At 47.7% G+C, this 12,951-nt stretch overlaps 2 protein-coding genes across 2 annotated transcripts in view; one reads left to right on the top strand and one right to left on the bottom strand.

The window, feature by feature from the left end:
* LOC107117662 (guanine nucleotide exchange factor DBS-like) overlaps nt 1-12,951 on the top strand; it is a gene marked incomplete at both ends in the record, with an annotated part of 237,080 nt that overhangs the window by 208,240 nt on the left and 15,889 nt on the right. Inside the window, one exon of the mRNA XM_015419819.1 lies at nt 928-1,020. Within this exon, the coding sequence (XP_015275305.1) occupies nt 928-1,020 (93 nt within the window). The remainder of the gene's footprint in view (nt 1-927; nt 1,021-12,951) is intronic.
* Nucleotides 2,449-4,025, bottom strand: LOC107117664 (eukaryotic translation initiation factor 1-like). Its single transcript, XM_015419821.1, has 4 exons — nt 3,883-4,025; nt 3,304-3,432; nt 2,792-2,828; nt 2,449-2,551 (listed from the first exon to the last, which is right to left on the bottom strand). The coding sequence occupies exons 1-4, from the start codon at nt 3,984-3,986 to the stop codon at nt 2,483-2,485; spliced, it is 339 nt and encodes a 112-aa protein (XP_015275307.1). The 5' UTR covers nt 3,987-4,025; the 3' UTR covers nt 2,449-2,482.

The raw sequence follows: 12,951 nt of genomic DNA on the forward strand, positions 1-12,951 counted from the left end.
TTGTGCCGCAACAAAAGTTCAAAATCCAGAGGTGCAAAAGTCAACAATTCTACAGAAGCCTATAGAAGCCTTCTGTAGAATTGTTGACTTGTACACTGTGGCATTGTGAGCTTTGGTTCCAGGAAAAATATGTCTGCCTGAAGAAGAATCTGTTGAAACATGCAGTTTTTGCCTGGGAGGCGGGTTGCTTGTGTTGATGCTTGCTGAATCACTTTTTGTGGAGAACATAACAGCTGCTGCATCTCTCATAATTTACGACTGTTGCAACCTTCAGCAATCTCTTATCAGGAGCAAGATAGTCTACAGCATTGGAATAGGTCTCTGTAGCTGTGGACTTTTCTGTTAGTAGATATATAATGTTCTTTAGGTTTTTGTATTATAATGAATAGAAGAAGAAGAGATTGGATTTATACCCCGCCCTTCACTTGGAGTCTCAGAGTGGCTTACAAACTCCTTTCCCTTCCCCTCCCCACAACAGACACCCTGTGAGGTGGGTGGGGCTGAGAGAACTCTGACACAAACTGCTCTTTTTCAAGGACAGCTGTGCCAGAGCTTGTGACTGACCCAGGGTCACATCAGCAGGTGCAAGTGGAGGAGTGGGGAATCAAACCCGGTTCTCCCAGATTAGAGTCTGCGCACTTAACCACTACACCAAACTGGCTCTCAAACTGAATATGTATAAGATATAGTGTATAAGATACACTAGGGTCTCTATTGTATTTAAATCAATATATGAAGACACAAGTGCATATTAGTAGAGTGTGTTTTGTTCTAACACGGTGTTTCTTTACGTTTGGCCACCTGGAGGTTGACAACCCTAACTACAGGATATTTCCAAAAAATATTCAGTCGTAACTCACTCCAGTGGTGCTCTCTTTGAAAGACTATGCAGGATTTCTATCCCATTTCCCCCTTTCTGTTTTCCAGGAATGTCAGCGGAAACTAGACCATAAGCTCTCGCTGGATGCTTATCTCTTAAAGCCGGTCCAGAGAATTACCAAGTACCAGCTGCTTTTAAAGGTAACCAGATACAGAAAGCTCTCTACTTCTGCATAAGAAGGTTATTGACAAATCAACCCAATATAAATACAGCTGGGTGCAGCGATATAGTATTTCAGTCATTCCCTCTTGCAGCATACATCACCAGCAAGCACCTGTTACAAAGGCAGCTAGCATGGGTACCTGCAGAAAGGAGAAGGGTTGCTATAAGCTTAGAGAATTCCCCTGGTAAGCAGAAAACGTTAGTTTGTCCTCTTTTAAGAAAAGCGATGGCCTGTTGAGGACCAGGTATGCTCACTGCAGTTGGAGCACTGAGAACAGCAGACAGCTAGTTAAAGAAAAATGAAAGACGACTCTCTACAAAATGATGAACATTTCAGGAGGGAAACAGGTTAGGGTCAGAATATCGTCATTCTGTCAGTGTGGGCTAGAGTTGCCAAGTCCCCCCCTGGCCGCCAGCGAGAGATGGGAGGGGAGGGGTACCAGATCCAGGTTGGGAAACTCCCGGAGATTTGGGGACGGGGCTCAGGAAGGACAGGGACCTCAGTGGGGTACAATGCCATATAGTCCAGGTTGGGAAACTCCTGGAGATTTTTAAAATTTATTTAAATAAGTGTTTAAATACTAGGGTTGCCAAGTCCTTACCTGTCCCGGAGCGGGGGAGTCCAGGCTCGCTCCGGGAGTCTTCACGCGCGCGCACCGCAGGCACGTCACAGGGAAGTGACGTAAGCACGTCGGGGACGTTGGGGGCGGGGCCACAATCATAGAGTTTTTCCTCGGATTATTGTGGCCCCGCCCCCAACATCCCCGACGTGCTTACGTCACTTCCCTGTGACGTGCCTGACGACGCCAGTTTAAAACACCTCCCTCATCTTAACTCCAAGCCACAGATCCCGAGTCTGCTAACTGCTGTGTCTTTGGGTTTGGCCACTTCAGTGCCTATCTCTGCATCAAGGTGCCCTGCAAAAGGTGCCGTGCCTCTGCAAATTGGGTGCCCGTCTCTGCATAAAGGGGTTTTTGGTTTCTGCATCCCCGACGACTTCTTCAGCTAGAAGGCGGCATAACTCATAACCCAGCCCTGGCCGCTGCCATTTAGCGTCACAGTTCCCCTCGGGACAACGACGGGAATCTCTAGGTCTCAGCCTCAGCTGCCTATGGAACAAGGCGGGGTTTGAACATTTGGGGCAGCTCCTGACACAGCCAGAACATCCATTGCCCTACTTGGAATTTCGCATGTAGAAAAAGCTTCTGGGCTTGACACCACCACGACAGGGCCGGTGTTTAAATGAGGGACAGCCAAGACGAAACAACATGGGCTCTTGTCAGTTTATTACATTGCTGAGTTACACTAGTCCGGACTAAAGGGAACCTGATGGGATTACATGATAGAAGCTGGCTTATCTTTAGACCAGTGACATGGGACACAAAGGTTTCTCATCGCGGGGAAGCCTTCTCCCTTGAGACTTCAGTGACCCACTGATACTTAACACCCATGGACCTTCAGCTGGTCGTCTTTAGCCGGTCCAGTCTCAATGAGACATATGTTCTTACCCTGGTCCCAGGGCCGGCTCACCCACTAGGCGAACTAGGCATTCGCCTAGAGTGCTGGGCCCTGGATGGGGCGCCAAGCTGTGCCTCCCCCCTTTGGTAATGGTGGCGGGGGGAGGAGGCGGTGGTGGTGACAGCAAAAGGGTGGTTGGCTCCAGAGGTCTCCAGGCCCCACCGGGAGGTTGGCATCTGTGCCGTAAGGCAGCCTCGCCTAGGGCGTAGAAACCCCTCGAGCCAGCCCTGCCTGGTCCTCCTGAAGCTGAATCACTTCTCCGTACTCCATAAATGAGAGCCAGTTTGGTGTCGTGGTTAAGTGCGCAGACTCCAATCTGGGAGAACCGGGTTTGATTCCCCACTCCTCCACTTGCACCTGGCTGGACGACCTTGGGCAAGCCGTAGTTCTGATAAGAGCTGTCCTTGAAAAAGAGCAGTTTCTGTCAAGAGCTCTCTCAGCCCCACCCCACCTCACAGGGTGTCTGTGGTGGGGAGGGGAAGGGAAAAGGAGTTTGTAAGCTGCTCTGAGATGCCTTTGGGTAGTGAAGGGCGGGGTATAAATCCAATCTCTTCTTCTTCTCCTTCTTCTCCTTCTTCTTCTCCTTCTTCTTCTTCTTCTTCTTCTTCTTCTTCTTCTTCTTCTTCTTCTTCTTCTTCTTCTTCTTCTTCTTCTTCTTCTTCTTCTTCTCCTTCTTCTTCTTCTCCTTCTTCTTCTCCTTCTTCTTCTTCTTCTTCTCCTCCTCCTCCTTCTTCTTCTACTCTGGATGCTCAATCACAGGACCATTACAGGCAAACTTCTTCTTGAAGGCCTTCACCAATTTCTTTCTATCATAATCATCGGCTATGCCCTGGACAGTGGTGAGGGTTTTTCTGCCATTTCTTTGCTGGATACTTACATAAGAACATAAGAGATGCCAATGTTGGATCAGGCCAAAGGCCCATCCAGTCCAACACTCTGTGTCACACAGTGGCCAAAAATACCAGGTGCCATCAGGAGGTCCAGCAGTGGGGCCAGGACACTAGAGGCTCTTCCACTGTTGACCCCCCAAGCACCAAGAAGACAGAGCATCACTTGCCCCAGAGTCCCTATCCATACCTTGTGGCTAATAGCCACTGATGGACCTCTGCTCCATATGTTTATCCAGTTCCCTCTTGAAGCCATCCATGCTTGTAGCCGCCGCCACCTCCCGTGGCAGTGAATTCCATGTGTTCATCGCTCTGGGTGAAGAAGTACTTCCTTTTATCTGTTCTAACCCGACTGCTCAGCAATTTCATGGAGTGCCCACGAGTTCTTGTATTGTGCGAAAGGGAGAAAAGTACCTTTTTCTCGACCTGCTCTACATCCTTATATGGATGTAGTCCTCAGTCCCAGCAGGAAGTAAGTTGTCACCCTTAGTTGCATCAGCAAAGGTGTCGAAGGAGTGGAGGTTCTGGATAGCGGACATACGACACGTTTCACTTCCCTTTTTCCTGTGTCGGAGGCGGCAGCAGAAGGCAAGAGGCGGCGAGGGCAGCGACGAGGGAGCTCTTCAAGCTCTGAGACAGGGGAACGCCAAAAAATGGAAAAACGGCAGGAAGGGCCTCCCGGAGATTTGGGGATGGAGCCTGGGGAGGACAGGGACCTCAGTGGGGTACAGTGCCAATAGAGACCACCCTCCAAAGCATTCTCCAGGGGAACTGATCTCTGTCGTCTGGAGATGAGCTGTAATTTGAGGGATCCCCAGGCCCCACCTGGAGGCTGGCATCCCTACTGCGGGCAGTGAAGCAGTTTCCCACAGACCAGCCAAACAATTCCCTCCCCCAGCTGCCAAGTGTATCATAACATATTATCTCATCATAACCTCTCAAATGATCAAATATTGAAACACAGCCATTGTGCCAAGAGTGAAAGTAATTTATAAGGACTCGGGAGATGAGGATGTTTTGCATTCTTGCTTCCTCCGGCACTCTCATCTTTCACTTCTGCCGTGAAGGACCCAGAGCCACATACTTGCCACCTCCCCGACAGTCAAAAAAGCCCCTCGCAGCCAACAAGGGAACAAGGAGACCAGGTGCTTCCTGGCTGTGATTGCTGGGTAGCGCACCTCCGAGCCAAGGGTTGTTCCCCACGCAGCCATGGCAGAGACTTGCAAGAGCAGAAAAACCAGGGAGAAGCCTGTTCATGTTATCTTCCCCTACAGGGCTGCCCTTCCTGTGTTGCTGCTTTCCTAAAAAAAAAATTAATATATTAACTCAGTTTCATGTAGGGTTTTTTGGGGGGGTTCTATCCGCCGCCGGCCAAATGGCCGGCAGGGAAGCCCCACCCCCAACACCCACAGCCAGCCCTCTCTCTCCTTTTAGGTGTGTGGAACCTGTGTTTCTTCCCAAGCCCGATCTCTGCTTGAGATCAGGTTTGCAGGGAAATGCCAGCTTCGTGCTCTTAAAAGGGAAACGCGGCTGCTCTTAAAGGGGAAACGGCGGCTCCTGCATTTAAAAAGGAAACGCTGGCTCCTTTAAGTGCGGGGAACTGCGTTTCTGGAGATCCGGTGCGGGGCGGGGAGGGCGGACGTCCCCAATGTGACGTCATCACGTCAGGGATGCCCCGCCCCCTCCAGGAACACCCCCAAAGTCCCCCGCTGCGGGTGGAAGATGGACTTGGCAACCCTAGTTTCATGGCCAGGGGCTGAAGCTGAGCAGCAGAGCACCTGCTTTGTGTGCAGAATGTCCCAGGTTTGATCCCCGGCATCTCCAGCTAAACAGGATCGAGCAAGATCAAGATGGGTAGCCATGTTAGTCTGTCTGTAGCAGTAGAAAAAAGCCAAAGTCCAGCAGCAGCTTAAAGACTAACAAAAATTGTGGCCGGGTAGGAGCTTTTGTGAGTCACTGCTCGCTTCTTCAGATACAAGCATCAGGGGATGTGAAAGATCTCTGCCTGAGACCCCAGGGAGTGGCTGCCAGTCAGAGTAGACAAGACCGGCCTAGGTAGATGAAGGCAGATTCACGTGTTCATGTGTTCTTGTGTACAGCTTCGACTAGGCTTCCAGCATGGCCGCTGGGAAGTCTGAAAGTGATCTCGATGATTGATGTTTGTGCAAATTATTAACCATCTTAGCATTTACGTGGCATATTTGAAGCTGTGTTGGAGGCCAGACAGAAAGGCGCCATATAAAGGCAACACATATTCTATCAACTTTTTCATAGTCTACTCCAGGGGTGTCAAACATGCGGCCCGGGGGCCACATCAGGCCCCCGGAGGGCTTCCATCAGGCCCGCAGTGGAACTGGCCATCTCCTGCTTCCAGTTCTGCAGCTGCATCATAGCTTGCTTCGCCATACTCACTTAATCACTCAGCCGTTTCATGTTTTAACCTGATTCCTAGACTCAGAACTCTGAGCATGAGATTTCTGTGGTGAATGTCAATAAATCAAAAGTAGGTTTGCAGCTTACAGAGCTAATGTTTTAAGCATGTTTTTATTTTAAGTTAAAAAACCCGTTTATGTCTGTGTCCTTTATAAAGTTTATATCTCCGCTACCTGGCATTACATTTTATGACACACATGGCCCGGCCTAACAAGGTCTCATTTATGTCCGATCCGGCCCTTGTAACAAATGAGTTCGACACCCCTGGTCTATTCTGTTTTTGGGATAGCTTTTATGCCGCTTGTGTCTAATGGCTTGCAGCGTTTAATGGCTTTTGTTCTGTACTGTGGTTTTTAATTGCAAGCTGCCTCAGGCAGGACTCTGAAGAAGTGGCATAGAAATATTCTAAATTAATAAGTAAATAAATATACAGGCTTTAAATTCATTGTAATGATTGTTGAGTTCTGAAATGTTTCACGATGGGTAGCCGTGTTAGTCTGTCTGTAGCAGTAGAAAAAAGCAAGAGTCCAGTAGCACCTGAAAGACTAACAGACTTTGTGGCAGGGGACGAGATTTTTTAGCTTCACTGTATCTGAAGAAGTGAGTAGTGACTCAGAGACGCTCATATCCTGCCACAAATGTTGTCAGTCTTTCAGGTGCTACTGGACTCTTGCTCTTTTCTTCTGAAATGTTTATTAGTTAACAACTCAGAGTTTTTGTAAGTTAAGTGTACATTAGTTATATTCCTAAAGTTGGTGTCTTAGAGGTAAGAAGGAGGAAAAAAGAGAGCGAGAGGTGGAGGCTGGTGAGGTGCGTGCTGATTGTCAAGAGAAACAGAGACTGCTGATTGGATGACCAAAAAAAGGACTAGAAAGGCTATTGAAGAGAGAGCTTGAGGGGATTCTTCGAAAGGGTGGCGAGAGAAAGGTTTCTGAGGAAAAATCTTACAAACTGAGGGCCGTGGATTCCTTTATAGAGTCAATCCATCTCATGTTGGGTCTTCCTCTTTTCCGGATGTCTTCAGTTTCCTCAAGCATTATTGTCTTTTCCAGTGAGTCTTGTCTTCTCATCTTGTGACCAAAGTACGGTAGCCTCAATTTAGTCCTCGTAGCTTCTAACAACAGTGGATCTCGATTCCCCCATCCTAATTCTGTGTAACACTTTGAAAAAGTGAGCGTTTGGAACACACCTTATGTTTCAGTCTCTACAGAACAGAAACAATTGCTGGTTTCCTCTCGGCTTGTTATTTAAAAAATACTAGTAAACGAACGGGAGATTAGATCTTGGGCAAGTAAGATCCTCTGATAGGACAAGTACAGCCATTGAGCCATAATCAGGTCGGACCAGTTCCTCACACGTTTATCAATGTGCGGGAACGGATTTGAAACACCTCAGAACTGGGAGAGCCTGTGAGGGAACGGAGCAGATGGTATCGGAAGAACCAGTGTGCTGGAATGGGGCAATGTGAATGGTGCAATTTTGGCTTCTGAAGCCTGGTGATCTTTTTGGGGCCGCCTCCTGCCCTCCCTCTCTCCTTCTCACATGTCATCTGATAGGAGCTTTCCCTAAAGGCTCTATGAAGCTTCTGTCTGCAGTGAAATAATCACCCAACGGTTCGAAACTCAAGTATTTTTATTTTTACGTATCGTTCGAGGAATAATTGCAGATTTTGTCATGAATCATGTCATCTGTGTTTTTCGGGAAACTTGGAGTTTCTCCTGTTTTACAGAACACACAAATTAGCCCTTGGGTGGCCCCGTTGTGTGGATTTTTTTGATCCGCATGAGGATCCACACGTTTCTATTGGATAGGATTTTTAAAACCAAGCTCTGTAAGGAAAGGTTGAAAGAACTGGGCATGTTTAACTGGGAGAAGAGAAAACGTAATTGTTGTCTTCAAATATCTGAAAGGCTGTCCTGTAGAAGATGGAGAAGACTTTACCTCTTTTGATCCAGATGGCAAGACTAGAATGAATGAATAAAAATTATAAGGAAGTACCTGTTAGCTAGCTGTTGAGTCGCTCGCTTAACAAAGTAGTCAGAGAGTGATTCAGCAAAGATTCAGCTTTATTCCACAACTCAAACACAACTCCAACACGGATCAACATCTGATAGCCACAACAGCTTTTACATTGCAGCTGTTCTGCTTTTAAACGCTCCCGGCTAATGTAGCCACGCCTACTGTACATTTACCAACCAATAAGGTTGTATGCATAAGGACCAATCAGGACGTTCCCGCTCAGGGAGCTTGCTGACAAGTGATTGGTTGGGTGCTTCCTGGGTTAGCAATGTGATTGGATGTATTTGGATCCTAGCCCAGGACGAAGCTTAACATGACCTTTCAATTCGATGTTTTCATCACACATTATGCATTCAATGGCAGCTTGTTGAATACACTAGCAGCCTGTTAGCCCAGCCTAGTCTGATCTTGTCAGAGCTTGGAAGTTAAGCATGGGTCAGCCGTGGCTGGTACTTGGATGGGAGACCACCAAGGAAGACTGGGGTTGCTAGGAAGAGGAAGGCAATGGCATACCACCTTTTGCTTTGGAAACCCCGTGGTCCTAGAGTCACCATGAGTCAGCAGCACACACAATTATTATTATTTTAGATCTCAGCTAAACATTAAGATAAATTTCCTAACCATAAGAGCTGTTCAACAGGGCAACAGATTGCCTGAGGGCATACTGGAGGTTTCAGCTGAGGGTGTGTGGCTGTCTGTCAGGGATGCTGTAGACGTACCTCCCTGCGCTAATCAGGGTGTTGCACTAGATGACCTCCAGGGTCCCTTATAACATTCTATAAAATATGGAGAAAACTGAAAGGAAAACAGAGTCCAAAAATATCACTATGGGAAAGTTTTATCATGACTTGCTGGGTCGAGAGCTGACAGCCGGTTGACAGTAATGGTAAAACCACAGAGTTTCCAGCAATTCCTAGAGCTCCCCTATGTCCCTTCCATCCCCCCCCCCCCATAAGTGTCATCATAATGCAACTGCTTTTTGGAGCAGTGGCAAGCAACACAACTTCGGGGTGGGGGATCCTCCCTAAAACTGGGGGACTGGCAAGCCTACATTGCACCCAATGAGTAGGTATGGACCTGAACCTTGACTGTGGTTGGCTCCATTGGCCAACTTTTGGCCAACCTCTTTCTTGTTTGATATAGCCATAATGAACATTTTTTGCACTTTTACCTATACATTTCTATTATTATCTTGGTATTTATCTCATTTTTATAGCTCTCCATCCTTGCTGAGATTCAAAATATAATCAAAATGAAGACTAATATGCTCAAACATGTTTTTTACTTAGTATTATATACTGAGATTGAGGCAGTGTTTCAAACAAGCGGTTTCTTTATTAAGCTCAGAACACAACAACACACACATAGAACGATCCAAGTTTATACATTTTGAACTAGCGAAGCCACACCCCCTAGTACAGTGACGTCCGATAACAATAGAGTTTAGGACCAATGGGATTCGTTCCCGCCGAAAGTCAGAGTCTGTCCAGATTGGTCTGTCACATCACAGCGACCAATCCGACTGCAGGCTTTAGGATCCTAAGAGTCTATGGAGCTTGTGTCTGAAGCTCCGGCTAGCTTACTTTAGGCAATGCAAATAAGCAAATACATAACAACTTCTTGATATTTTCCTAATAATATCAATGTGGATTTTATGACTTTGCCGTCATAATTAAATTTAAAAAACAAAAAAAACCACCTGCTGCTGAGAAGGAATGCATGTTGCATAGTTCCCAGAGGAGAAAAAGTAACCCTTCTGTCTCTGAAAACAAACATGCAGTCCCATTCCATCAAAAATGTGACTTGAAAGCAGGAAACATTGATCCTGCTGGTCTGAAACCCAATCTCATTTTGCCCATATGTCAGCAATTTCTCATTTACCAGGAATAGGAGTTAATAGACAGGGTTGTGACCGTTCATTGTGACAAAAGTTCAAAAATCTCTGCAGAACATAACATTGACTCAGGTGGGCAGCCATGTAGTCCTGAAGCAAGAACAAAGTTTGAGTACAGTGGCATTGTATACCTCCTACATGCATACCAGTTCTCAAAGAACACTCATGTTCACATTGCTCACACATAAGCACATTTTACTCACCATTTAACAGCGAAAAGTCTTCTCTGTTGGACTTCCCTCCAACAGCACAGCCTCATCTGTTGCTAGGCCTTGTATGATGGCATTTTTAAAAAACAAACTGAGCATTTGGAATGATTGTAAACATTCCCTAACATTTCAGCAGTTGACCAGATAAGTCCGTTACAGCAAAATACGAAAGCCATCGATCCTGACAAGGAATGTCAGTCTCGTTTCAGCCATCTTACAGTGTATTGGGGAGGAGGTTCTTCCCCCCAACATTTTCTCTCATGTACTTGATTACTTCATTCAGAGTGAAAGAGAAATGAGGGCATAATTATAGGTCAAGATGGCAAGAGTGGAATGACTGCAGCAACCATATACAAAATAGGCTGCCAAGTCCCCTCGGGGGACAGGGAAAACCCCACCCCAGAGGCCCGTTCCCCGCCACCGCCAGATCGGGCCCCGGAGGTGAAGTGACACGACCACGCCGGGCACGCTGGGGGCGGGACCACAGAGAGGGAAAACTCTATGGTTTTCCCTCGGATGGTCGTGGCCCCGCCCCCAGCATGCCCAGCGTCGTCACGTCACTTCCTGGTGACGTGGATGCAGCGCGTGCACACTTCGCGCACATGCGCGCGCGCGCTCCGGGATCAACCCAGGAGTCCCCCGCTCCGGAACAAGGTGAGACTTGGCAACCCTAATACAAAACTTGGTGGTGAGGGTCAAATTTTAAGAGAAAAGGGTCATGTAGGTGACAATCTTCAGTTTCGTAATTAAAAAAAAAATTATGCCTTACACTTCCATGACTTACAACAGCTTACAATTGGCTTACAACAACAGAAATTAAAACTAATTCTGCATAAATCCCAATTAGGGTTCCCAGCTCTGGGTTGAGAAATACCTGGATATTTGGGGGGGGAACATGGGGAGGGCGGGGCCTGGGGAGGGGAGGGACCTCAGCAGGGGTACAGTGCCACAGAGCCCACCCTCCAAAGCAGCCATTTTCTCCACAGAAACTGATCTTGGTTACCTGGAGATCAATTGTAATAGTGGGAGATCTCCAGGTGCCACCTGGAGGTCGGCAACCCTACACACAGGGGTCATTTCCTGCGGGAGCGCACAGGAGTGGAGCTCCAGCAGTAAAGAGCCCAGGGGGCGGGCACATGCAACCAGCCCCACCCCCTGCTCCCAGCAGCCCTCAGTCAGAGCAAGAAGCAGCCAGGTAAGTTGCAGAGCTCCCCTTCAGGGGGTGTGGCATATGCAAATGAGTTATGCTAATGAGTTATGCTAATGAGCTCCTGCACCTCTTTTTCTACTAAACGACCCCTGCCTACACACAATCCGAAACTATAAAAGAACATATAGCCCAACAAACAAGACAAAAATATCCATCTTTTTTTTTTTTAAAAAAATATTCATCTGGAAAGGCCTTGTGTTTACAGACCTTCAAAAAATTTTTAAGAGGGAGCCTTCTGACCTCCTTGAGGCTATTCCTGAGGGAAAGCGTAGCCACCAAAACAAAAAACAGAACCTTGCAAAAGATGTCTGTAATGTCTGGGAACTAACCAAGTGTGCCAGGTCAGCCTCAAGGGTTGCATATGTTTCTCCTGGGAGAGATGCAGAGCTATTTTTGGGCAGGAACGCACAGGAATGGAGTTCCAGCTGGCTCCCGAGTTGGCCACGCCCAGCAGGAACTCATTAGCATAATAGGCCACACCCAACAGCAGGAACTCATTAGGATTGGCTACATTAGGGGTGTGTGGCCTAACATGCAAAGGAGTCCCTGCTCCAAAAAAGCCCTGGGTTTTGACAACAAACAAGGTAAACAGAATAAGAAGCAAAAGGTGGGTGTGGCTGGATGGCCACACTTCTGGTAACATGGGGGTGCGGCCTAATGTGCTAATGAGCTGCTCTGTCAGGGGTGTGGCCTAATATGCTAATGAGTTTCTGCTGTTGGGTGTGGCCTATTATGCTAATGAGTTCCTGCTGGGCTTTTTCTACAAAAAGAGCCCTGTTTGCCTCTATGCCCTGTTGTTCAACCTCCAACTAACTGTGTCTTTGCTGATAACCAGGCCCAATGCCAGACTGAATCATGCCAAGAAAATGTTGCAGATGTGTTCGTTCTTCACCCTAACAGCTTAATACCACTGTAGAAGTACAAGAGGGGTTTTTTTGAGGGGGGGGCTTAACAGGTGATGCCTATACAAAATATAGTACCAGCCAACATGGAAGGCCTCGAGCTAAAGGAGTTGCTTCCAAAGTAGCCAGAGGATGGCAAGAACCCCTAGTATAATTGACACCAGGCTGATCTCTGCTGATCTTTGTTGTCTCTTTTCTCTCGGCCGGGTTCCAATTTCACGACTGAACCCAGATTTGCAGAAAGAGACTGAAAGCTGTTGAGAGAAATGTTGGGAATGTGGGGAAGGTCAAGCATTCTTCATACACACATCCCTTTTGTCTTCAGACCAGACTCTTACCCTTCTTGTTGAGTAGACAATTCAATTGAACCACATTTAAAGAGAGGCTCTACCATTATCTCATCTAGCTTGACCCCATGTTTAAAGCTCTTCATTATAGGCAGGGATCTTGCTAGGGCTGCCAAGTGGGGGTGGGGGGCAGGTAAAGCCCCGCTTTGGAGGCCCGATTTCCGCTGCCAGGCCCCGGGGGGAACCCCACCCCCGGCGTGCACGTCACTAGGAAGTGACATTATGACACCCGGCACGCTGGGGGTGGGGCCACGACCATCCAAGGGGAAACTCTATAGTTCCCCCTTGGATGGTCGTGGCCCCGCCCCCAGCATGCCCGGTGTCATAACGTCCCTTCCTAGTGATGTGCATGTGGCGCGAGCAAACGCGCGCGGTCCGGGATCCACACGGGAGTCCCCCGCTCCAGAGGTGAGTACTACTTGGCAACCCTAGATTTTGCCCTCCATTCCTACACAAACCAACCTCTGACTCAACCCCTGACTGTGTAATC

This window comes from Gekko japonicus, unplaced genomic scaffold, assembly GCF_001447785.1.
Source record: "Gekko japonicus isolate JY-2015 unplaced genomic scaffold, Gekko_japonicus_V1.1 scaffold2594, whole genome shotgun sequence".
NCBI lineage: Eukaryota > Metazoa > Chordata > Lepidosauria > Squamata > Gekkonidae > Gekko > Gekko japonicus.

Excerpts from the sequence above, each read along its gene's own strand:
- LOC107117664 (XM_015419821.1), bottom strand. The coding sequence starts at position 3,986 with ATGTCCGCTATCCAGAACCTCCACTCCTTCGACACCTTTGCTGATGCA. Across the intron at positions 3,433-3,882 it reads GACTACATCCATATAAGGAT|TATCCAGCAAAGAAATGGCA; the intron begins GTAGAGCAGGTC and ends TTCTTATGTAAG. Across the intron at positions 2,829-3,303 it reads GGTCCTGTGATTGAGCATCC|GGAGTACGGAGAAGTGATTC; the intron begins AGAGTAGAAGAA and ends GCTCTCATTTAT.